Below are 25,603 nucleotides of genomic sequence, written 5' to 3' on the forward strand. Positions count from 1 at the left end.
TTTTTCTTCCCCAACCCCTTCCCAATCATTTTGTTTTTCCCCTTCCCTTCCCTATTTCAAATAAACCAACATATATACAGTATATTAGGTACCAAAGGCAGATACAGTAACAACATGAGATTAACAATAAGGTGGGGGAAGGAAGAAAAGAAATAACTTCACATGTACATTAAAAACGAAAATCAGAAAGATAAACTTCTTGTTTCCATATCCTGGAGGTCACTTCAGTTAGCTTCATCTTATATCTGCTGGGATTTTTTTTTCCTAAAAGGTCTTGCCTAAGGGTGGGAAGCGTAGCCTAATAGTAGAGTGGTTGCCTGGGTTCAATTCCTTGGTACCACATACTCATAAAAAGTCAGAAGTGGTGCTGTGGTTCAAATGGCAGGACGCTAGCTTGAGCAGGAAGAGTCCAAGGACAGTGCCCGGGCCCTGAGTTCAAGCCCCAGGACTGGCAAAAAAAAGTTTCTGCCTATGCCCATGAGTTCTGGTGTTTCTCCTATTCCCTCTTGCTGCAGTTTCAAAGTTTCATTGTGGTTTTTGATCCACATTGAGTTGAAATTTGGGCATGGTGATACACAGAGATCAACTTTCAGCCTATGGATGTCCAGTTTTCTCAATACCAATTATTATAGATATTTGGCTCCCTTATCAAATATCAGTTTCCTCTAAGTATATGGTTTTATTTCTGGGTCTTCTATTTTCTATCGATCATTGAGTCTATTTTTGTGCCAGTACTGAGCTCAAACCAAATGATTTTTTTTTATTTTCCAAGCCTTAAATGATCCCAAAGCCAGATATTCTCCACCCCTCCACTAGGAAATGAATTATACGAAGACAGGCTTTTTTTTAATTGTTCACTCCTAGAATCTCAGCACTTGACAGCACAAAGGAGTTACTCAAGAACAGATTTCTGAATGAGTGGAAGAAAGTTTTAGATAAGAGTGTACAATGGAGTAGCACAAAGTAAGATTAAAGAAGCACAAATCCAAAGTAGCATAGAGTGAGATCTTGGAAAAAGCCAGAATCGATTCAAAAATAACAAGGAAGAAAGGACATGGGCTTGGCTCAAGTGTTTGTGTCCCTAGTAATCAAGACTCCCTGGATTGAAAAAAACCCAAATAAACCAAAACATGTAATGAAATGGTCATTACAGGAGGTGGCTAAATATGTAGAAGTAAGTTTAAATTACATTAATTCTATATTGTTTTTTTTAACCAGTCTTGAGGCTTGAACTCAAAGCTTGGGCACTGCCTTTGAGCTTTCTACTAGTTGGGTCACAGCACCACCTCACGTTTTTTCTGTGTATGTAGTATCGAGGAATTGAACCCAGAACTTAGTGCATGCCAGGCAAGCACTCTAGCACGAGGCAACATTTCTAGCCTCTATATGCTTTTTTTTCAATATTGTATTTTATTGTTCGAGTAATGTATAGAGGGGTTACAGTTACATTCTTCGGGTAGTGAGTACTTTATTTCTTGAACATTGCTACTCCTCATGCCTCTGTTGCCCTTTCTCTCCCTCCACCCTTCCCAATCATGTTGTTTTCCCCTTGCCTTCCTCCATATTCTTTCATCATGTACATTACTTGGTACAAAGCTGAAAGTGTATTTCAGGGGGAATTTGTTTTAGTTTTGTTTCCTATATTAGATACTTCCCTGAGATAAACATCCATTATGTTTCAGACAGATAAAATCAGGCTTTATTTTATAATGGAATTAAATCATTAAACATATTATCCTGCATTTTTCCAATATTTTTAAAGTTTTATTTATTTATTTTAGGGAGATGATCTCAATAAATACCTTTTAAAAATTTTGTTATTGTAATTAATACAAGGATTACATTATATTCGCCAAATAGAAGGCGCATTACTTAGCAATCATTGCTACCCCTTCTCATGTTTTTGTCCCCATTTCCCTCTCCTTCCCCCTCCCCTCATCTTGTTTCCCCCTTCCCTATCCTATTTCAAATAAATAAACATGTATACAATATATACATTTTCCAATATTTCAAATATATACATTATTGGTTGAAATATGTGTGTAGTTTTTCTAGTCCCTGACCACCAGCAGTCAACAGAAACCCAGAAGCTTCCCATCCCATAACTTGTGAATTCAAATCTGCACCAAAATCATTCTGATTCCTATGGGTAAGGCACTAAGAGACCCACGTTTCAAGCTGTGAGGGCACATTTGAATTACCAGGGAAGGTTCCAAATAAATAGACACTGCATAGGCCACATGCCACACTTACTACTGAGGGCACACCCACAGAATCTCTCCAATGGATTTACTTCTATGTGCTGGCAATTTTGACATACTGAGCTTTAGCAGAACAGCGCAGTTGGTTCGGGTGGCTGAGGAAAGCGATCAGGAGCCAGGCTGTAGGTTTTGGGGGTTTGCTAGGTACTTGCAGCGGCGTGTAACAGCGTGGGAAAAGCTCGGGCAGCAAGGCTTCCTCAGGAAGGGCCAAATATGGCCAGGCTAGGGGCGTAGCCACGCCCACTCCCTGGGGCTCGCCCAGTTCCCTACCAGGCCCACGAGCCTTCATCTCGCGCAGACTCAGTGGCTGTCGCCCCGTCGCCTCCTGTGACGTCACGACGCCTCGCCGAGTTCAGCCTCCAGCCGGGGCCTTCGGAATCCCACGCGGAGTCACAGTGGGGGCGGAGCGTCTGCCGGTGGAGCTGTTCCGTCCGACCGCGCAGTTTGAATGAAAGCGCCCCAAGATGGCGGCAGCCGGGGCCGAAACGCAAAAAGGTGAGACTGGAGCGCGACACCTACCCCTTGCCGGTCTGCCCTCTGATTCCCAGATATTCGCCTGAGGTCCAGCGAACATCCCCGCCATCTCGCCGGCTAATCCGTTGGCGACTCGGCGGGGAATGTCGCCCCTTGCTGTGGATACACACCAACCCCTCTGCCAGCTACCCAAGACGCTCGCTCCTCAGCTTCCACCTTGCCCAGGTCCACTCCCTCCCTTGCTTCCCAGTAGTCCTCCGTGCCGTGTCCTCCTTTGTGTCATTCCTCCGTGTCGTCTCTCCCACTTGTATTGTCCTCCCCTGTCGTCTCCCCATAATGTCGCCCGTCCGCGTCTAGTCTTCTTCCTCGAGTTGCCCCTCCATGTCCCCTTCCCCAGACCCAGGCCAGGGTTGCTTGCTGGAAAGGCTGAAGCTTTGGCTCCTTTGTGGCACTTTGAGAAAGGGAGTGTGCAAGCTGCTTTCGACTGTTAAAAGCCCGCAGCGGTGATGGTGAACTCGGGACTTAGGCGTGAGGGTCATGGGAGGACGAGTGATAGGGAATGGATTGCCACGCCCCTACCCCCATCGCGGACACACCGGGAGGTCGATTACCTCTTGAGTGGAGAAAGCCCCAGAAAGTGGTTATTTGTGAGAGTGACCTCTGGCTTGCCGTGTAACCTACCTTCCTTCCTTCCTTCCTTCCTTGGTTCCTTCCTTCCTTGGTTCGTTCGGACGTTCCTTCCTTCCTCCCTCCCTCCCTCCCTCCCTCTCTTCCTTCCTTCCTTCCTTCCTTCCTTCCTCCCTCCCTCCCTCCCTCTCTTCCTTCCTTCCTTCCTTCCTCCCTCCCTCCCTCCCTCCCTCTCTTCCTTCCTTCCTTCCTTCCTCCCTCCCTCCCTCCCTCCCTCCCTCCCTCCCTCTCTTCCTTCCTTCCTTCCTCCCTCCCTCCCTCCCTCCCTCTCTTCCTTCCTTCCTTCCTCCCTCCCTCCCTCTCTTCCTTCCTTCCTCCCTCCCTCCCTCTCTTCCTTCCGTCCTTCCTCCCTCCCTCCCTCCCTCCCTCCCTCCCTCTCTTCCTTCCTTCCTTCCTTCCTCCCTCCCTCCCTCCCTCCCTTCCTTCCTTCCTTTCCTCCCTTTTTCCTTCCTACCTTCCTTCCTTCCTTCCTTCCTTCATTCCTTCCTTCCTTCCTTCCGTTTTTTTTTGCCAGTCCTGGGCTTGAGCTCAGGGCCTGAGCACTGTCCTTGGACTTTCTCAAGGCTAGAGCTCTACCCCTTGAGCCTCAGCACCACTTCTGGCCTTTTTTCTATATATGTGGAACCAAGGAATTGAACCCGGGTCTTCGTGCATGCTAGGCAGGCACTCTACCACTAGGCCAAACTCCCGGCCCCCTTCCTTTTTTTTATTGTCCAGGAAGAACTTGAAGTTTTATTTTGTGGTGGCTGGAAAATTAACGCACCTGTTGTGAGTGTGTGTGTGTGTGTGTGTGTGTGTGTGCGCGCGCGCGCGCACGCACAGTTAAGCACTCTTTGAAAGCCTGAAACTTTGCAATGCATTCTGGAGTCCCCGAAGTGACTTTATTATTGTACCTTAAAAATAGTACTTCTTTCAGGAATGCCAGGGTCAGTGCTAACTGATGTGGGGATTTTCATTGCTTTGATACATTTTCTCAGAAATAGTCCAGTGACATCTTTTTCTCTGTTGCTACAGGCTGTTGTTTTTTTTTTTTTTAAACCACGCCTTTGTGTTACAGACTCAGTTAACTGGGGTCTTTTAAAGCTTTACCTGGATAGAAATTCTGTATATGAGAGGAGAGCCCCCTGTTGTACTGACCCTCCAGGCTCTTGAGTTCCCAAAGCTTTATTTGTTCGTCAGAAATTGGTTATCATTATGATTCATTTCATATGAATTTATGTTGCTATGGAAAAAATTGTGAAGCTCCATTTATGCACCTGTATGTGTTTCAATATGAGTTTTGTGGGCCTATGGACTGGATGGTCCCCACCCCCTTTATAGGTTGCATTGTTGGATCCAGAGGTTTAACGCACCATGATTTGAGAACTACAGTCCTATTGCAGCTAGGAGTTTAGAAGCCCTGATCTGGGCTTCTCAGGGCACTTGTCAGGGACAACACAACTCTGGGCTTTAGCCAGCAAAACCACTTGGAAGCTAGTATAACCCTTTGCCTCCATCAGCAGACCCAGCAGGCAGCTATAACTGATCTCTTCTTGTACAGGCCTCTGTACTACCCTTTGCCTTAAGCTACAAATATCACAGCTCTTGGGCTTATGGTGGCTAACAACTTGGCCTTCCAGCTTGGCAGCTCTCTGGAACTCTTCAGTGAGCAAGACCCGCAATTTCTCTTCTTAAGTTTTTCACAGATCTTACTGCCTCTTATCTCCTCTGCTCCCATTCATTTCTGCCTTGGCTTTCTGGAACCCTTGTCCTCTCATCACTACTGCCAGGGTGATGCCAACTTTGCCACTGCTGCTGCTCTGCTTCTGTTTCCCCTGTCCTTGTTACCAGCACAGTTCCCTCTACTAAAGATAAAGACAAAAATATAGACAAGAAAATATTAGTGGAGTAAACCTTTTATTGGGTCTGCTGTTGTAACACTAGCCAGCACACGATAGAGGTTTCAGGTGGCCATGTAAGTATAGAGTGCCCTTGCACCAATCACAGTATTAACCTCGTGTGCTTGCACAGTCACAGTTCTGCTGGGCCACCAGAGAAGTACTCTTCCTCTGGCCCAGGTAAAGATGCATGGGGTCACCTAGAGTTCTCTGCAGCTTGTGGTGGCAAATAATAATAGTAGCAACAATAATGATAATTCTGCACAAGCTAGTTGACATGGCTGGTAGTAACTCGGACAATACATAGGGGAGCCAGAGAATACCTCATCATTAAGCAGGTATAGTAGCTGTGTGTATTCCTCAAGACAGTGCAGGATTCAGCATAAAGGTAGTTGGGCTGCTTTACTGCGGGCCTTCACTGGAGCCAAGAAAGGGTGTAACAGCTGTCAATCACAAGGGTCAAATTACCCAGGATACCAACAGCTTAATGAAAGAAAAAATAAAGATTGAACGGGTGCTTATAATAATAAAGATGGTCATTATGAGTACCTAACTTTTTGTTTTGCGTTTTGGTTTCTGCTGGTCCTGGGGCTTGAATACAGGTCTTGAGTGCTCTCCCTGAGCTTTGTTACTCACAGCTGGTTTTCTACCACTTGAGCCACTTCTCGGCTCCCAGCCTCTTTTTTTTGTAGTTAATTGGATAAGAGTCTCTTGGACTTTTCTGCCAGGGCTGGTTTTGAATCATGATCTTCAGATTTCAACCTCTCCTGAATAACTAGGATTAAAGTTGTGAGCTGCTCGAACCCAGCCTTGACAGTGTTTTAAAACAGACAAAGTAAAAATATGAGTTTGTAGTTACAAAAGGTCGAATTAAAGGAAAGGTTACTTTTTAATTGTGATTTTACGAAAATATATTTTAGAGGTATTTTTGACAAAAAGTATGACCAGAGATAGTTTAATTAAGATAGTGATTCTATGTAGAATATAATGATAAAGTGAAAAACATTACCTCTATTGACCCTTGCCTCTGTATGTAATCTTTAGAAAGTTTATAGGCATAAAAGCTTTGTCACATGGTCTAAAAGAAATCAACCAATATCAGTAAAAGATAGGATAGAAATCTATTAGAAAGTGCAAGAACATGAATACCACAGTTTTTTAATGCTTAACTTTATCTTGAGCACACATAATTGGTTTCTTATCATATTGATTTTTACACCAAAATTACCAGTTGAAGGGTGGGGATGTAAAGATTTTAAGAATCTCATTTTTGTTTTAACTGAGTAGCTATTTCATTAGTAAAGAACTCTATTTTCTTATTGTAGTGTGGTGTGTTCCTTGCCTAGTTTCACTTGATACTCTTCAGGAATTATGTAGACAAGAAAAGCTCACATGTAAATCGATGGGAGTCACCAAAAGGAATCTAAGCAATTATGAGGTGGAATACTTATGTGACTACAAGGTAGAAAAGGTAAGGAAAATATCTAGATCCTTCAAATAGATCTATTCACACTTAAATATTTCCTATTTTTGTGACATAAAATTAACCTTAAATAAGCAAACTCTTCTTAATGTTTCAAATCTTAGGTAGTGATTATTTGTATGTCCTGTAACCTGTTTGCCAAGTAATATTGATAGGATTTTAAAGCATAAAACATGTTAGCATTGGAATATTTTAATGTATTTATCTCTCTACATCCAACTCTTGATTATCTCCACGTGGATCAGCAGAGCAAACAGTTGGTCTCAGGTTGGCTTCTCATTTTGTTCCTGCATCATAGTTCCCCCATGATCACCTGAAATGAACCTAGAGTTTTAACCAATGTTAATGTTACTATATGTCTTCAAGAAGCATCACCATTTGTATTTCCAACACCAGATTTTAGGAGGCTCAGTGGTATAACAGAATGTTCAGAATTTCAGTCATTTTGCTCTTTTGTTTAGTATCTTACGACTGATGTCAGCAAGCTCATCTAACTTCTCTGGGTTTTCTTTTAGTGCTCTTAAAAGTTGAGTTCTTCCAACTCATGTACTGTTTATGAAAATGAATACCAGGAAGTAGAAATATGTTTGAGGGGAAAGGACAAAAATGGGCCGCAGCAAATGAATGGAGAGAAAGAGTGAACAAATGCAGTCTTTCTAGCCAATGCACATTATGTAAAAACTGAACTAGACAACTTGAGGGTAGAGAGTGGGAAAATAAAGGAGAATAATGGAAGGGTGACAATGACCAAGAAGTATTGCAATCATAAGCTAGCTTATGGAATTGTAACCCCTTTGTACAATCACTTGGGAATTGTGACAGTAAATTGAGTTCTTCTAAGAAGCTTTTTATTTTTGCATTTGATTTTTATTTTCTTTTTGGACTTGTGCAAAAAGGTTTTAATTAAACAAATCAGTTACAAGTATAATATACCTTTGATCAGTATCACATCTTTCATTGTTCTCCCCATCTTTCCCAATCTCATTCATCCCTTCAAATTATGTGGCTCCATTTTCACATGCACATTGAATAACATGATTAAATAAGTTTTTTTTGCCAGTCCTGAGCCTTGAACTCAGGGCCTGAGCACTTGGATTTTCTCAAGGGTAGAGCTCTACCACTTGAGCCACAGCACCACTTCTGGCTTCTTTTCTATGTATGTGGTACTGAGGAATTGAACCTGGGTCTTCGTGCATGCTAGGCAAGCACTCTACAACTAGGCCAAACTCCCGGCCAATAAGAAGCTTTTTCATCTAAAACTTATAATTATATTTTTTCAGTAATTCATTTATAAGTTAACCTCTGATGAAGAATTGTTGTTTTGGTAAGTAATCTCAGTTCTTTCAGATCAAGGAATCAAGAATCCTACTTTAATTCTTTGTTGTTCCTTCTGTTGAATCTTTAGCAAATCTAGTTCCCCTTTGAAATATTCATCTTTTTGGTATTATTGCCTTTCCTGCTTTGTAGAACTTCATTTTCACCTGTGCCCTCAGCATCCCTCTACTCTGAAACAACCCAGCCATCCTCCACATCCATTTACAAGCTCTGAAAAATTCATATCACTGAGAACATCAGATAAGCATACATATTGGTTACATCAAGTACTTCTATTCTCATACCTGTCAATTCTAGCTGACATGTGTTTTTTAAAATCTATTGCTTTGTTTCCTCATTCAAATCATGTATTTTCTCAGTGTTTAATACTTTTTCTGGATTTCTTTTTCTACCCCTTGTTTGCTCATATTCAACTGAATACTTCCAGGACAATGAACAGATCTATTTAGACTGGAGTCTTAATTTTACCACCAGTTATCTGTAGTAACTCTTACTTTTTAAGATGTCATATTTTCTTCATATTTACCATCCTAGGACTTTAACCTGTGATAGTGCTTTAAGTTTTTGAAATAAAATGCTGTTACATAACCCTGTGCTAGCCTCTGACTACTGGCCATCCTACCTTAGCCCCCAAAGTGCTGAGATTAACTGACACATGCCACAATATCCAACTTGATGTCCTTTTAAATATCAAGTTTCATTTTCACTGATTTGTCTCAATATATTTAAATATTACCCGGCCCTCAGAAATCTTTCTTAATATTCCTTCTCCCCTCATGTAAGTATTCCTATAGTCATTTCCTATTATTATTTTTTTTCCAGTCCTGCGCTTGGGCTCAGGGCCTGAGCACCCTCCTTGGACTTTCTCAAGAAAGTGGTAGAGCTCTACCACTTAAGCCTCAGCACCACTTCTAGCTTTTTAAATATGTATGTCGTACTGAGGAATCAAACCTGGGTCTTTGTGCATGCGAGACAAGCACTCTACCACTAGGCCAAACTCCTGGCCTATTTTTTTGTTGGGTCATGGGACTTAAACTCTGAGCCTGGGTGCTGTCCCTGAGCTCTTCAGCTCAAGGCTACTGCCCAACCCTGGAGCCTCAGCCCCACTTCCCATTTTCCATTAATTGGAGATAGGAGTCTCACGGCTTTGCAGTGCCTGGGTTGGGCACTAAGATTACAGGCATGAGCTACCACGCCTGGCAGTTCCCATTAATTTTTAGCAGCATTATTCAGATATAATTTGCATATCATCATACAATGCACATATATAACATTTACAGTTCAAAGCTTAGTATACTGAAATTAGTCAATTTTAGCATTTTTTGATTGTCCTAATAAAAGCCCCTGGCCATTACCTCCCAAATCTCTCTGTCTGTTGTTTTGACTTTTAGTTGTTTTTTTTTCCCAGATAAAATCTATTGCTAACTTTGCTGTGCTCCCTTTGAACCATGATAGACTAGCCTCAAAGCAATGAGTCTTCTATATCTAAAATATTGGGAATCACCAGCATACACTACCATGCTCAATTCCATTAACTTTTTAACCCATTTTTGATTTGTGCCCTTATCAGTGACCTTCTAATGCCAAATTTGAAGACCTTAACTCTTACCACAGTAGTTTGCCACATTCAACTGTGTTGCTATGTTTTCCTCATTGGAGCTCTTGTCTGTGGAAAGACAGCCTAGGTTCAAATTCTGGCTTCTTTGTACAAGGCTCTCTGTTCTTCAGCTTTTTTGTCTTTAAAATAGAGTAATAGTTCCATCTTACAGGGTATAATTGTCATTAAATGAGTTAATATAAAATAGATAATTGAAGAAACACTGACATTTGGTAATTTTATCAGTGTTTACTATCATCCTTTATCTCCACTCCTTTTTATTATTTTAATTGAAGTCAAGACCTCCTATTTGAAGTCTGGCAGTCTACCTCTTAAGAAACATCCCCAGTGTCTTTTTTTTATGTTTATCATCTTTGAGGTAGGCCAGATCAGCTGATATACACTTAATTGTACTTCACTGTTCACTGAAAATGACAGGCATGCATCACTGTACCCAGCCATTGGTTAAAAATGAAATCTCATTTGCTTGGACTGGCTTCAAACTGATCCCTCACATCTGCCTCCCAAGTAGCTGGGGTTACATTTTTAGATGTTCGTTACAAATCACCTACTGTTTTCTATTCATTCCTCCTCTGAAATGTAGATAATTTCCAAGGTCCTGTCCTTGGCCTTCTTCTCATTTCATAGTTGCTCTCTGGGTGACCTCTTTCTAATGGTTTCTGCTTGTTCCAGTTTGTTTCATGAATCCTAAATCTTTCTGTGGCCTTCACCTCCTTTTAGGCTTCATTTCAAGTAAATATTCTACAGTTACTCAAGTTCAACACATTTGAAATTTTCCATTTTGCTCCCATAAGTCTGCATTCCATACTAATGGTCCCTGTCTTTATCAACAATATCATAATATTTCTAAGTATAACTTTCAGTTTCATACTTTAGTTTATTCTGTCTTATCCTCTAAATCTAATAGGTTAGTTCTACCTCTATATTTGTCTCTTCCCAGTCATCCCTATTATTCTATTACATAAAGAATTAGTTGCCTAAGAGTCTGTATTTACAAACTTAAGGTGGAGTTCATTCTAAAACAGAATTCCATATAAGTTTCATGCTGTTTAATCTCTTCATTTCTTCTTATCACTGAATTTGGTTTCTTGTTTTGGAGTAAGCAACCTTTCTTTGCTTAGTTAATATCCTCAACACCTCACTTTTGTATAGTATTAATATTGGCTTCATGTGTAACAGTATTACTTTAATATACCTCTGTCTTTTTCTTTTTCTTTTGTATATTCACTGTTAGTAAAAGAATTTTGACTCTCTCCTTTTCCTATGTAGCCTCCTTCACTCAGCTCATAAGTAATGCAGTATTAGTACCATATTTGAAGTTGCCATTACACTTTGTAAAACCCAACTGTGATTTCATTGAAGTCTTGCTGAAGACCTTTTAATACTTCTTTGTTGCCTACCTTTGTAATCTGAGACATATACTTGCAGATTTACTGAGCATCTACTATGGCACTGGAAACAGATTAAAAACAGACATAGCTTATATCTTAATTTCTTGAACACGTCATGTACTTTTGTGTATTAGGTAGTGGTAAGTAAATTGAATTATGTTTTGCTTCAGTCATTTCTCCAGTGACCCAGTCCCTATTAGAACACCTTGATAACTTCTTGCTATATTCTGCAAATATCCTATTGGCTAATGTATTAGTTACTTTTTCATAGCTGTGGCTAAACACTGGACATGACTGAAGGACAGATTATTGGGGTTTGCAGTTTCAGAGGGACAAGGCCATAGTTGCTTGGGGAGTGGGAACATGTGGCAAAGGTTTTCTCCTCATTGCAGACAGGAAATAGAAAGTGAGACAGGGCTTAGGGCCAGGAAAACCCTTCAAAGGCATGCCCCCAGTGACTGATATCTTAGTTTACACAATAGCCCCAAATATCTCCCATTAGCTGTGAGTCAAGACATCTACTCCTGGGCCTATAGGGTACATAACAGATCCCAAGATTCTGCTGTTCATGACCAGCCTGTAAAGCCTCCTGAATTCAACATGCTCAAATGCCCTCTGAGACACCAGGCAAACTTAGCTCTGAAAAATCAAGAAGAAAGAAATTACATACTACCACTGGCTGGTGTTCATGCGAGTTATGAATCCTAGCTACTCAAAGGAGCTGAGATCTAAGGATTGCAGTTCAAAATCAGCTCAGGGTAGGAAAGTCAGTAAGACCCTTAACTTCCATTAAGCATTAAGAAAAGCCAGGGGTGGAACTGTGCCTCAGTAGTAAAGTGCTAGCCTCATAAATGTTCAGCATTTCTATTCAGGGACAGCACCCAAGCCCTGAGTTTCAGCTCCAGTATTGGTGCATGCGTGGGTGCGCGCGCGCACACACACACACACACACACACACACACACACACACACACACTCACATCCAATTACAGTGGCACAAAGTAAATATTTTCATTCCTAAAAGGGAAGAAGGGAACATAAAAGGGGAGCGCTGGGACCAAAGCAAAATCAAGGTTTTCCTTCTTCTTTTCCCCATGTTTGTTCGTTTTCAACAAACATTTGCGTTTCTTCTGGGTGTTAGATGGGATAAAGGGTAATATAAAACAACTCCACATTTTTAAGGAACATAGAGCCCAGTGAGAAAGACTGACAAGAAGATAATCTGTCGCAGTAAGTACAGTGGCAAACATTATTACAGGGTGTGTAGGAAGCACATACAGGATAAGTCAGTTTCTCAGATGATGTTAGTTCCATTGGGGCCTGAAAGAACAAACAGTAAAATTTAGTCCAGCCTCTATTTAGAGAGTATAGCGAATAGTGAAAGAAAAACCAAGATGAAGGAAGGATTTTTCAGCGAGCTTGAGACAATGGGAACCCATTTAAAAGGTTGTAAAACAAGTGATACATCATTGTAATTTGGAGACTTCTCTGACTACCTGGTCTAAAAGGCTGTGATAATCTAGGAAAAAATGATGGTCCTTGAAGTAGGGATGGCAATAATAAATAAAAATACCAGATGGTGTGTGTGCGTACATGTTTGTGTGTGTATGTGTATGTGCACATGCATGGAGTCATGGAGCTTGAGCTCAGGGCCTTGATGCTGTCCTTGAGGTTTTGGCTCAAGGCAAGCACTCTAGCACTTGAGTTACAATTCCACTTCTGTCATACTTTGTAATTAGTTGGACATAAGAGTCTCATGAGCTTTCCTATCCTGACTGGCTTTGAACCATGATTCTCAGATAGTAGCCCCCTTAGTAGCTAGTATTATAGGCATGAGCCACTGGCATATGGCTTGATTTTTGTTTAAATGTAAAATTTGTGAACCAGTGATCCGTAATTTGGGTAATGGGGATCTGAAATTAAAGCACTACATCTAGAAAAGTATGAGTTTCTGATTTGGGTAGAATTAGTATAAATAGCATTATTATTCAAGATCCAAGAATATTAGAGAGGGAATTACATTGGATTTGATAGGGATAACTGGAGTATACTTTAAAGTATTGGAAACATGACTCCAAATCAAGAGTGAAATATAATTGGACAAATAAATCTTGAAGTAATTGTCAAAAAATAATGATTGAATTCTTGGGAGTGAATAAATTTATTACCTTCAGTCATTTATTTTCCATTTATCATATCTTGTAGTAAGAACTAGGAATCTCATCATTAAAGGACGTGGGTATGTTATAAGGTTACAGATTCTGAGAGAATTAAGTGCTTATACTAAGTATTCTGTTATAGCTGAGATGAGTGCTTAAGTTATCCCAGAGGGATGGGGTTTCATTAAGGATACTTGGTCTTGAAGAATGAAAAGATAAGTAGATTAGAAATTGTTCAGGATATTGCGTATAGCATAGGATTTAAGGATACTAACTCAAACTTGGAAAAGCTGTTTACATCTACAGAACTGTGTGCCATTAGCAAGCAAGCACACAAAACAGGCAGGCTGCTCCCTTTTAATATGTAACCAGTCAGGACCTCCCCCTCTGCTCAGATTGGCTGAGCTCAGATTCACAATCTGCAAAAGGATGTGGCTTAATTAACAGGATGCAGATAAAATTCAAGGAGTTTCTAACCAAATGTCTTAAAGTACAGCAGGAAAGGATTTAACTCAAATGTAATTAACATGAGCCAAACATGTACCAAAAACAGGAACTTTTAAAACAGTTCTTAACTGGATGAAAAGAGCTTTTGTCATACTTCAAACCTTGATTTTCAGGTCTTAGCCTCCTGAGTAGCTAGGATTATAGGCATGAGCCTGTACCTAGCAATTTGCTTAAATCTTCGCTCTAAGCATTTGCTTATTTCTCACCCTCCTGTAGTATCCCTTATATAAATTCAGTCTTTCACAGAGTAGTTTGTTCCACTTACCAGTTTTCTGGTTATTTGTTCTACATTGACTTTTCTGTTTTAGTGGGATTGACTATCTGAATTATTCTGGCATTTATATGTGTCTCGAATTGCTATTTCACACACTATAGCTTATTCTCCAAATAAGATTTTCCTACTGTAATGCCCTATACTTCATCATGCTTCCTACTTACCAAATTTCAAGTATTTAGTAGAGATACTAGAATATGTAAATTAATTTAACATATATTAAACGCAGTAGGAAAAATGTCTTTAAGAAGAAATGCATGAATTTGTGAGAGCCTGAGGTCCATATTGACTTGGAATACCCAGTTGAGATTGGGGGCACTGCTAACCTAAGAAACCCTCCTCTACCATCTAGCTCATATTAGCATGTCTTGAATTAAACTTGGATCCTTAAAGGGAGCATATATCGTTTTTTATTCAGATATTCATGGAACTCTATATTTTTAACTTATTAAAGGATGGACAACAAATACATGAACTGCACCTTATTATTAACATATAGACAGTATTCAATTATGTCCATTTATGAATCCCTGAAATGTTTTCTTAAAGTATAAGTGTTAAATAAAATGTGTAAAATACAAGTTAAGAAAAGTCTTTAGATATTAAAGTGCTCGGTGAAATATAAAAAAAGAAGAAATGCATGTATTGTATTCTAGATTACACAGGGGTAACATGGGTAACTTTACCACTCTATTCCATTTCTGTAGGTAATTAAGAATTGCATACAGATCAGAATAAGATACTGATAAACGTAAGGGTTAGAATTTTAGGTTATTTGAATTTGTTTCATAAAGTCTGATTATTCTGGGTAAACACTATTTTCATTTTTCAAAATGGAAATACTACAATTCCAGAATAAAATATTATTAGTATTTTTGTATTATTTTTCCAAAACATTGATGTTCTATATGTGTTTATTATCCATTAGTGAATATGATTCATAATAAAATAATCATTTAAAATGCAAATGACTTAAGTAACCACTACTATATACTATTTGGGAAGTAAAACTTGAGTGGCAGATATTTTAGTTTTCTAAATGATAGTTGAATCATCTGACTTAAAGCCAGTGTTTCTGTTTCTTTCATGGATTCTCTGGCAACATTTATTTGGTCAGGGTTATGGTTGGAAAAAAAATGGAATAAAACCATGACCAAAGATGTATTGCTTTCTTGTGGTATCAAAATTTAAAATTTAGAATTAAGGAGATTAGAAATTTTAAGATGTATCTACTGTTGCATAAAAATTCCAGCTTGTGAGAGAAAACTTTAAGCTTTAAGTTCATTATGACAAATAGTTAGCTTTGGAACTGTTTATTTCCACAATCAAGATAAATACCTTTTGGGGTGACCTAATTTACTATTTAATACAGTATTCATGAGTTTCAGAGCTTTTAATCTGTCTCCAAGTAAGACACTTTGATCTGCTGTCAAACATGTTGTATTGTACCTAAATTCTATATTTTACAAAACATAATGAAAAATAGTTTTATTTGTATGATTTGCACTTTATCAGGAACTTAGGAACATTTACATACTCCAAACTATTCCTAAAAGAAAAAATGGTGATGGCTCATTCTTTAAACTATTTTAAATAATTGACACTATCATAATTTGATTTTCATTTTCTTTTATATTTTAAGGATATGGAATATTATCTTGTAAAATGGAAAGGATGGCCAGATTCTACAAATACCTGGGAACCTTTGCAAAATCTCAAGTGTCCATTACTACTTCAGCAATTTTATAATGACAAGCATAATTATTCATCTCAGGTAAAGAAAGGCAAAGCAATACTTCCCAAAGACAACAACAGAGCTTTGAAACCTGCCGTTGCTGAGTATATCGTGAGGAAAGCTAAACAAAGGCTAGCTCTGCAAAGATGGCAAGAAGAACTCAACAGAAGAAAGACTCATAAAGGAATGATACTAGTTGAAAATACTGTTGACTTACAGGGCCCACCTTTAGACTTCTTCTATATAAATGAATACAAGCCAGCCCCTGGAATCAGTTTAGTCAATGAAGTTACCTTTGGTTGTTCATGCACAGATTGCTTCCTTGAGAAATGCTGTCCTGCTGAAGCTGGAGTTCTTTTTGCTTATAATAAGAAACAACAAATTAGAATCCAACCTGGTACTCCCATCTATGAATGCAACTCAAGGTGCCAGTGTGGACCTGATTGTCCCAATAGGATTGTACAAAAAGGCACGCAGTATTCCCTTTGCATCTTTCGAACTAGCAATGGCCGTGGCTGGGGTGTGAAAACCCTTGTGAAGATTAAAAGGATGAGTTTTGTCATGGAGTATGTTGGAGAGGTAAATTCACTTTATCATATAACATAGTATTCATGTAAGGTTTATACTTTTGAAAAGTAACCTGTGTGCCGCAGCAACATAAATACGTCATACATCTTGATATTATCATTTGCAGATATATAGGAATAATTTTCAGGTTTAGGAGAAAGGTCACTAGCATGAGTAGAAATATCTTTATGCAAAAATTGGACGTAATGATGAATTAAGTTATAGTGTCATCTTCCAACAAATATCCATATTCGTTGAACAAATCATGCATATGTTTTAAAATGTAATATCTATCTTTACAAAAAAGTCATAAGAAAAGTAATGCTAAGCACATACTGACTTTGAAATTAGAAGTTATAATTTACTCCATTCATTTGGCCAAATAATGATATCTAGTGGACCAGTGGTTTATGACTATTACAAAATATGCATTTGTTGTATCCATAAGAAAAATCTCTTTATAACTCAACCACTATACAGACCATTCTGTAAATTATCAATACTAGCAAATTTATTTTTATACATATGCATAAGTATAAATTAGTATTTTTCATGTACCACCATACTGTTGTAATAAATAAGTACCCTATTGTACTAATCCTCATAACCTGAAAGAAACTTAACAGAAATTGAGCAATTTATCCAAAGCTAAGTAGAATGCTCAGTAGAAAACAAGAGGCAGGATTCGTAACTACAGAATGATTCTTTTCACTGCTCCACGGTGTCCTGAACTGAATAATGGGTTAAGATGTGATAAGAAAGATATACGTGACCATATATGTTGTGGCTCAAAGTAATAGGGCACTAGCCTTGAGCACAAAAGCTCAGGGGCAGTGCCCAGGCCCTGAATTCAAGCCCTGTAACTGGAAAAAAAAATTGGCTTAATGAATGCAGCAACCAGAATTGATCGATAAAACAAATCACTTTGGAGATTTTGGTTTCTTGAGCTGTTTTCATGAGGAAGCTGTGTTCTTTTTTTCAAGTATCACAATATTTATTGATAGATACAAGCATATAAAATCAGGGCATGAACATGATTTGATAAATTAAGTTGACTTAATTTCAATATTATAATAAGAGGGATCAATTCAAATTCTCACCATTTGTTTCACAACCACAAAAACCACCAAGGGCATTAACAAACTCTCAAATCTGATCTGAAGCTATGTTCTTAAGAGCACTGTACTAGATGATATTTTTGCCACTGTGGTACTGGAATTGTACCTAGGGCCTCCCACATAGCAGGCAAGTATTCAACCACTGCGTTATAGCCCTAGCTACTGGATTGTTTTGAACTATTAATATTTGCTGAATACATGTTCTGTAAAGTTAAATGCAAGTTTATCCTAGCTTCTCTCCTGTTTTGTAATATACTTCCATTTGTAACTGTGTAGAGATTAGTTATAGGAAAACAATAACTTCAGAGTATATTTGGAACACATACTCATAAATGTACTCTTCATTCAGTTATAGGCTGTAGAAAGCTATAGTTGCAAGGGGTTTTGAATGCCCTAATTGTAATAAAAGTAGTGCATTGTTTCCACCTATTAATTTTCTCAGGTTTTATTTAACAAATTATTTTTGGGCATCATTTCCCTATTTCTTCGCATATAGCTCTTAGTTTTTGGTGAACATTGTTTTGATACCACTTGAACTTTTTGTAAATATATGTAGACGTTAATATATTAGTTGATTTATGGAATGAATATTTCTTTAGTTCAGCAATAGCTATATAATGTGCTATGGTTTTGCTGGTATAATGTTACACGAGTCCCAGCTGCTCAGGAGGTGAGGTAGAAAGATCACTTGAGCTTAGGAGTTTGAGAACAGCCTGAGAAACTTAGCAAGACCCTGTCTCAAAGAAAAAACTATAGTAGTTTTTTCTCCTTAGGTAATCACAAGTGAAGAAGCTGAAAGACGAGGACAGCTATATGACAACAAAGGAATCACATATCTCTTTGATCTGGACTATGAATCTGATGAATTCACAGTGGACGCTGCTCGATATGGAAATGTTTCCCATTTTGTGAATCACAGTGTAAGGAATACTTGACAAGACCAATTCAGTTTGGTGCTTTTTAAAATGATTTTTCTATAAAGTATAATTACCTTGAAAATATAGACGCTTCCAAAGTATTTTAATATTAAGGTCCTTTTCTGCTATGTCATTGTTTATTGGTGTTCTAGGAAGATAAACATTGAGATGCTCAGAATACCCTGTTTTGGACAAATGTGATAGTTCACATCTATATTCCTAGCTGTTCAGAAGGTGGAGATTGGTAAGATCACAGGTCATACCTCAATAAATAAACAAACGCTGGGAGTGATGATTCCTGCCATCCCAGCTATGTGGCAAACGTAAGTGTAAAACTGACCTGGGCTTATACTACACACTGAAAGCAAAGGGGCTGGTGGTGGTGTGGCCCTTGTGCCTAATAAGCACAAGGACCTGAATGCAAACCTCACCCTTGCCCCGCCTCCAAAAAAACCAACATGTTTTCACAAGTCTTTACTTAGGTTAGTTCATTTAGATTGTACTGTCACATCGGAGGAAATTAAGTAAAATGTTTATCCAAAGGTTTGTCATATCTTACCGAATTGACATGGTTAAATCTTAAGATTGTGCTATGCTTTCTCCCTTACCCACATTTTCACTTCCTATAGTTTCTGTTATATATACTCAGCTTCAAGTGTTCAGTGGAAAAGTTAAAAACAAATAATTGATAAATACTAAGTTGCCTGCCATTCTGAAAGATGAGATCTGTCGCTGTTTCATTTCATCCTATCTAGAACATGGTTCAGCCCTTTTCCAAGCATGTCCACACTATATAAACTACCTACTTGTTAGTAACTAGCTCACTGTGTTAACTGTCACAATGCATCACAGTGCTTGTGTTCAAGTGACCCTTATTTTACTTAAGATAGCCTCACACACAAGAGTAGTGATGTAAGGAAATCGGATATGCAAAAGAGAAGGTGGAAAGTGCTTTCCTAAAGGTGAAAGAAAGTACAACTCAATTTTGAGGGACACATCACAGTTGCTTAATTTTATTATAGTATTATTGTCTTGTTACTAGTTTATTTCTGTGCCTGGTATGTAAGTTTAGTTTATGATAAACTATAGCACATAATAGCATTTGGCACTATGTACAGTTTCAGGCATCCACTAAGGGTCATGGAGTAGATACCATGAGAAATGAGGGAGGACTACTGTGCAGCTTAAGATAAATGTAGTTTCTTGGAATGTGAGAATGATTTGTATATAATAAAGGGTTTATGGAGTATAGAGGAAATTAGGATCATTTTTCCATATTATAAATTATCATTACATTTTTCTTTTTTTTTTTGAAATCCCTTTTTTTATTGTAATTAGTAAAAGGGTTACATGATATTTGCCAGATAGAAGGTGCATTAATTCACATACATTGATAACCTTTCACATGTCTTGGTACCCGTTTCCCTCCCCCCCCACACCCCCCCACCCGTCTTGGTTTTCCCCCCTTCCCTATCAAATTTCAAATATCCAAATACAAATAAATTCAATGTATCAGATAACAAAGTGAGATACTATACCAATATGAGATAACCAAAGGACAGCAAAGGAGATGAGAGACAACATAGTACATTAAGGACAACAATCTTTCATTATATGGCTTTTGTTTCACTATCCTGGAGGTCCTTTCAATTAGCTTCACATTTATTCACCATAGCAAAGATATGGAACCAACCTAGATGTCCCTCAGTTGATGAGTGGTTCAACAAGTTGTGGTATTTATACACAATGGAATTCTATGCTGCTGTCAGAAAGAATGACATCGCCCCATTTGTTAGGAAATGGAAAGACTTAGAAAAAATCATATTAAGTGAAGTAAGCCAGACTCAAAGGAACTTAGGCTCAGTGGTTTCCCTCATTCGTCATAATCAGTAGAAACCTTGGGCTCTACTAGCAGAGATTTGCAATAGAGCAAAATCTTGATACATAAGGACATATCATTACATTTTTCATTCACATTTGAAAGAATTTAAGAGTTGTAATCCTAACAGAATCTTACACTAGAAACAATTTCCAGGAATAAGGGAAATGGCCAATGTGGTTGATATTAACTCCATTTATAGGAATTATAGTATAAATAATAAAATTCATCTCAGAATAGCTGGTCTTATAAAGATGCCATGTTAAAACTTCTGGTTGATCATATACCAAGAAACTGATATATGACATAGCAGTGATATGTGAGAAACTTAACTGTATTTTTAGTTTCCTGATTTAAACTTTGGCTTTAAAGTTTATTTGGTGTTTGTGGAACTGGGGTTTGAACTAAGGGCCTCATGCTTGCTAAATAGGCACTTCACTACTGAGTTACACCTCCAGTCTTTTTTGAGATAGATTCAAACTTTTAGTCCAGGTCTGTGTGTAGAACATGACCCACTTTTTTATACTTTCTGTAATAGCTGAATGACAGGCATGTACCACCATACACAATATCTTCTGTTGAGAGAGAGTCTCAAATATTTTTTTCCTGTGATGGCCTGGAAACTTCCTGATCTCAGCCTCTTACATAACATATCTTACCATCATGTTCAGCTATTGGTTGAGAAGGGAATCTCATGAACTTGTTGGGAAGGTAGCCTGGAACTGTAATCCTTCCCATCTTTGGCTGTTGAGTAGTTTAGGATTATAAACATGAGCCACTGCACTACACTGGCTAAAATTTTGTTCTTAATAAATTTGAGGTGAAATAATCCTTTAGTATCTCAGTATTGGCGTCAGGATTTCTTGTGGGCATCAAAACACTTGAATGCTCCTGTACCAAACACTATAGTATTTGTATACAACCTGCACATTTTCTCTTATTCCATAAACCATGTGTAGATTACTAATAATATAAATACAATGTAACTAGTGTGTTACACTCTATTATTTAAGTAATATTTGCAACAGAAATCAGTTTGTACATGTTCAGTGCAAGTATAATTTTCCCATAAATATTTTAATTCACTTTTGACTGAATCTGAAGTTAGTTAACTCTGGATACAGAGCTCACAGAGGGCCACCTCTCAACATATATTTTATTAAACACTTGTTTTGATTTGTCTATATAACTCCTTAATCTCTCCTTTTGCATATTTCATAATGTAGTTTAGAGATCTCAAAATGTTGAACAGACTTAAATAAATGTTTAAACAATCAAACTATGTGACATAAAATCAGAGTGGAAATAAAACAGATAAAACAATAATGTTAATTGGAACTAGCGCTAAAATTCTCCAGAAAAAAAAATAGAGACTTAGATGAACAAGGTCAGCACACTCATTAATTATTAAAGCTGCATGGTTATATTTGCAGAATTTTTGCATTATGTTCTCTTATGTATATCAGAAATTTTTATAAGGGTAAATAGTATTTTGAAAGTGCTTTCCATGATAAGCAACTTAGGTCCCACACAACTTTAAAAATGAACACTCTTAGCTGCTTGCAGGTGGGTCACACCTGTAATCCTATTAATGCAGGAGGATCGTGGTTCAAAGCCACCTCAGACAGGAAAGTTGATGATTTATCTCCAGTTAAGCACCAAAAAAGCTAAAGTGCTAGCCTTTAGCAAGAAAGCTCAGACACAGCACCTAGGTACCAAGTTCATGTTCCAGAATTGGTACAAAAAAAATGAATACCCTGAGAAGTTAAAAAATTGTATATGGTGTGTAAAAGAGCTCTGGTTGTAACTTAAATGGCTCCCATATTCCCTTTCAGTGTGACCCAAATCTTCAGGTGTTCAATGTTTTCATCGACAACCTTGATACTCGTCTTCCCCGGATTGCATTATTTTCCACAAGAACCATCTATGCTGGAGAAGAGCTGACATTTGATTATCAAATGAAAGGTATGTTTCTTTTTTATTTTATTTTGTCAGGGTGATGTACAAGGTATGGTTTTCAAGTGTAGTTTCATTGGTGTGAGTTTCAGTATGAGGAAGTATATCTAAATCTTAGATTACTGGAACCAAATTAATACATATGAAAGAAATTGCCAGGCACCTGTGGCTCACATCCATAATCTTAGTTACCCATAAGGCTGATATCTGAAATCCCAGTTCAAAGTTTGCTGGGGAAGAAAAGTCCAAGAGACTCCAATTAATCAGTAAAATTTTGGATTAGAAGGCATGGTTCAAGTGGTAGAGTGCTAGGAGTGGACAAGCCAAGTGAGAGGGTGAGGCCTAGTATTGGCACCAAAATAAGAAGGAAAAAAAAGAAATCAATTGAAGCTATTAAGACTTAGTTACATTAGTCCAAAGTTCATCGGGTGACTAGAGCTAGAGGTCAAGTATGCTTTACTTGGGCTTTAGGAATGAATGGTTTTTCTTATATACCACATTGCCTAGTGATTTGTATTCAAAACTTCCATTTTGGAAGTCCATTAGAGTATCATTCTCAATACTACTTGTATTAATATGCCCACATTTGTGAAGACATATTAAGAGCAATATAGCCACAAAATTGAAAGTATGATGTTAAATCACATGTGAACTTATTCCATTCATTCTTGAATCTGACTTTTGAGAGGGCATTTAATTGTATTTGCTTTATTGTACCAATGTGAATATTTCCTTTCATCTGTTTTTCTAAGAAGAACAATGGCAATGAGACTTCATTTCATGTGCTCTCAGCAAGAAAGGACTTTCCATTGGATTTTCTCAGTAAGTTTCACATGTCAGGTAGCTACTCACAAGGATAGGCAAATATCAGTTTTATTTCTTACTGGCCCATACCACCCTTAGAAGACAATTGATGTCTTTCTCAGAATATCCACATTTATGCATACAAAATGAATTCACTTACTCTAATGGTGTTGAGTCAATAAATATTTTTATTTGCTACCTTGAAAGAACATATTAAATGCATTCTAAGTAGCACTCTCTCTCATATTTTTGTCTTTTTCTTGTACATTCATTCAGGTTCTGGAGATGTATCTTCAGATTCTCTTGACCACAGCCCTGCCAAAAAGAGGGTCAGAACTGTATGTAAATGTGGGGCAGTAACCTGCAGGGGTTACCTCAACTGAGATTTCAGGAAGTAGATCTGATAACTGTATTTGTTTTCTAATGTTAATATTTAAAGCATTTGGCACTGTTTAATGTTATTAAGATTATACCTGTTAATTTATACTCCATGTTCAAGACATTTGCCAAAATTATTACTGTTGATTCTGAAGAGGACTCAGGGTCACATAGATTTAATTTCTAATTTGAACTGTACATATTTGGTGATGAGAAACCAAACGTGAAAGACAAACTGTTTATAAATGAACATGAATGCTTGGTCTGTGTGGCCAGGGAAGTGTCCCCTTCTATGTTTGAAGATTTTAAATATGTAAGGTTATAATTGCTGACATGCAACATCCACCCTCATTTCAGAGAAACAGTTGATCCTATTTGTGCAGATAAACACATTCTATTTTTATTACTATGTTGTTATTCCTGTTTAATATTCATTAATCTTATATTTGAACAAATAGGTGATGCTGGATTTTTTACACTATTTTATACATTTTCCTTAAAACATTGGCATCTCGATTATATATACAAGGTCTAAAGTTAAATGTAAAATTTTTAATTTAAGCTTGACTTCATATTTTGAAGCAATCTACATAATCCGAACCTATAATTCTCAAAAGATATTTTAATCCTACAAAAGTAAATAAAGTTCCTGAAAATTAAAAAAAAAACCTCTGAAAGTTCAGAATGGCTGGAAACAAAGCTTTCTTGAAAGGATATGACTGTGGGACCAGGAGGAGTTTTCTTGGCATTACAGGCAAGAGAAATGAAATTCTCTAAAGTGCCACTTATAAAGATATCTCCGTTGAATACCTCTGGTCTAAATAGTGCAGCAAGGCACTTAAGGAGCTGCTGTACCCAGAGATGATATAATATTCACTTATGTTACCTTTCATGTCAGGCACTTTCATGTCTCTACACCCAATTATTTTTATATTTCCTGTGGATTCTTCTTAAAAAGTACTCTGTATTTGAATGAGAATTTTTCATTGTAATAAAGCTAAACTTGCCTGAAGTATGTGCCTGAATTGAGATCTTTTATTAGTTGATCTGAAAAAACTGAAATCAGATTTTCCTCCCTATATTATAAGACCTCAGAAGGGAAGAACCACCTGCATCTCTGATTTTGGAATTTCTAATCATATTGTTAACAAGAAAGTAAATGTAGCAAATAAACATGGCTTTCAGTGTTTCTAAATACCAGTTCTGAAGGCTTTAGTGACCTATAAAGTCTGAAATTAAATGGAGCACTTCTTCATCCTCAACCTTTTTGTTGAGAGAAGCTATATTTTATTGTTGCATAGCAATCATGTGACTTTGCACATTCACAGTGTGGGATACACTGCATGTTTGAGACTTTATGCTATGTTAACTACTCAAAATTTGTTGGATGTATCAAAACATTTCAGTGACATTTCTTTTATTTTCTTCATGAGAAATTTTTCATGTAGTGCCAGTGGTAAGGAAGCTTCCTGTGCCAGGCTCGCTTTTAGTTACCATTCTCCCAGGTTAAAGATTTTATGCTCTCTTTTTTTTAAATCAGCTTACAGTGGTTGTATAGAAAAGGAATTCATTATTGATCTGCAGAAAAGATGAATCCAATGTTTCTATATGAATCCAAGGTTCCTTATAAGCACTCAAGCATTAGAATATTAAATGTACAATTAAATAGTATAAGGGTAGATTCTTCTGAAATTTGTGAGCAGTTAAGTCAGCAGATATTTAATTTTTCTATGCTAAGTATTCCCTGGAAATGCTAAGAAATTTTAGAATTCAGAGCTAATATTCATTGAGTAAAAGATTTGTACCCTTTACATGTACTCCTATAGTTCTCCAAGGTTTTTATCATTTCTACATTATACAGAAGGTATAATGGGTGGTTGTGTAAGGTTATTGATTTTTTGTTTTTTGTTTTTGTTGTCAGACTTGGGGCTTAAATTCAGGTTATTGGAATTTTCCCTGAGCTCTTTTCCTAAACACTGGTGTTGTATCACTTGAGCCACAGCACACTTCTGGTTTTCTGGTGGTTAATTGGAGATAAGAGTCACATACTTTCTTGCCTCTGGTGGCTTTGAACTGTGATCCTCATATCTGAGCCTCCTGGCCTGATGGTGTAATTTTAACATGGCCAAGATCATCCTGCTAATAAACTTTTAGGCCTAAAACTACACTTGAGTTTTTTGTGC

At 37.7% G+C, this 25,603-nt stretch overlaps 1 protein-coding gene across 2 annotated transcripts; it reads left to right on the forward strand.

Annotated features, from left to right (window-relative positions):
• Positions 1-2,614: 2,614 nt before the first annotated feature.
• LOC150040900 (histone-lysine N-methyltransferase SUV39H2) lies at positions 2,615-24,432 on the forward strand. Of its 2 annotated transcripts, XM_090326918.1 has the most exons (6): positions 2,617-2,756; positions 6,625-6,770; positions 15,709-16,380; positions 18,260-18,406; positions 22,118-22,247; positions 23,319-24,432. In XM_090326918.1, the coding sequence occupies exons 1-6, from the start codon at positions 2,726-2,728 to the stop codon at positions 23,423-23,425; spliced, it is 1,233 nt and encodes a 410-aa protein (XP_090183044.1). In that variant the 5' UTR covers positions 2,617-2,725; the 3' UTR covers positions 23,426-24,432. The 2 variants fall into 2 exon arrangements, with proteins under 2 accessions (XP_090183045.1, XP_090183044.1); XM_090326919.1 differs by lacking the exon at positions 6,625-6,770 and having other exon boundaries at positions 2,615-2,756.
• Positions 24,433-25,603: the final 1,171 nt, after the last annotated feature.

This window comes from Megascapheus bottae, chromosome X (assembly GCF_031878675.1).
Source record: "Megascapheus bottae isolate mThoBot1 chromosome X, mThoBot2.hap1, whole genome shotgun sequence".
Taxonomy (NCBI): Eukaryota; Metazoa; Chordata; class Mammalia; order Rodentia; family Geomyidae; genus Megascapheus; species Megascapheus bottae.

What these genes read in the sequence shown, in the direction of transcription:
- LOC150040900 (XM_090326918.1), top strand. Translation starts at nt 2,726, where the DNA reads ATGGCGGCAGCCGGGGCCGAAACGCAAAAAG. An exon ending in GTGACTACAAGGTAGAAAAG is followed by an intron (nt 6,771 to 15,708) that starts GTAAGGAAAATA and finishes TTATATTTTAAG; the next exon opens with GATATGGAATATTATCTTGT. An exon ending in TCATGGAGTATGTTGGAGAG is followed by an intron (nt 16,381 to 18,259) that starts GTAAATTCACTT and finishes TTTTCTCCTTAG; the next exon opens with GTAATCACAAGTGAAGAAGC.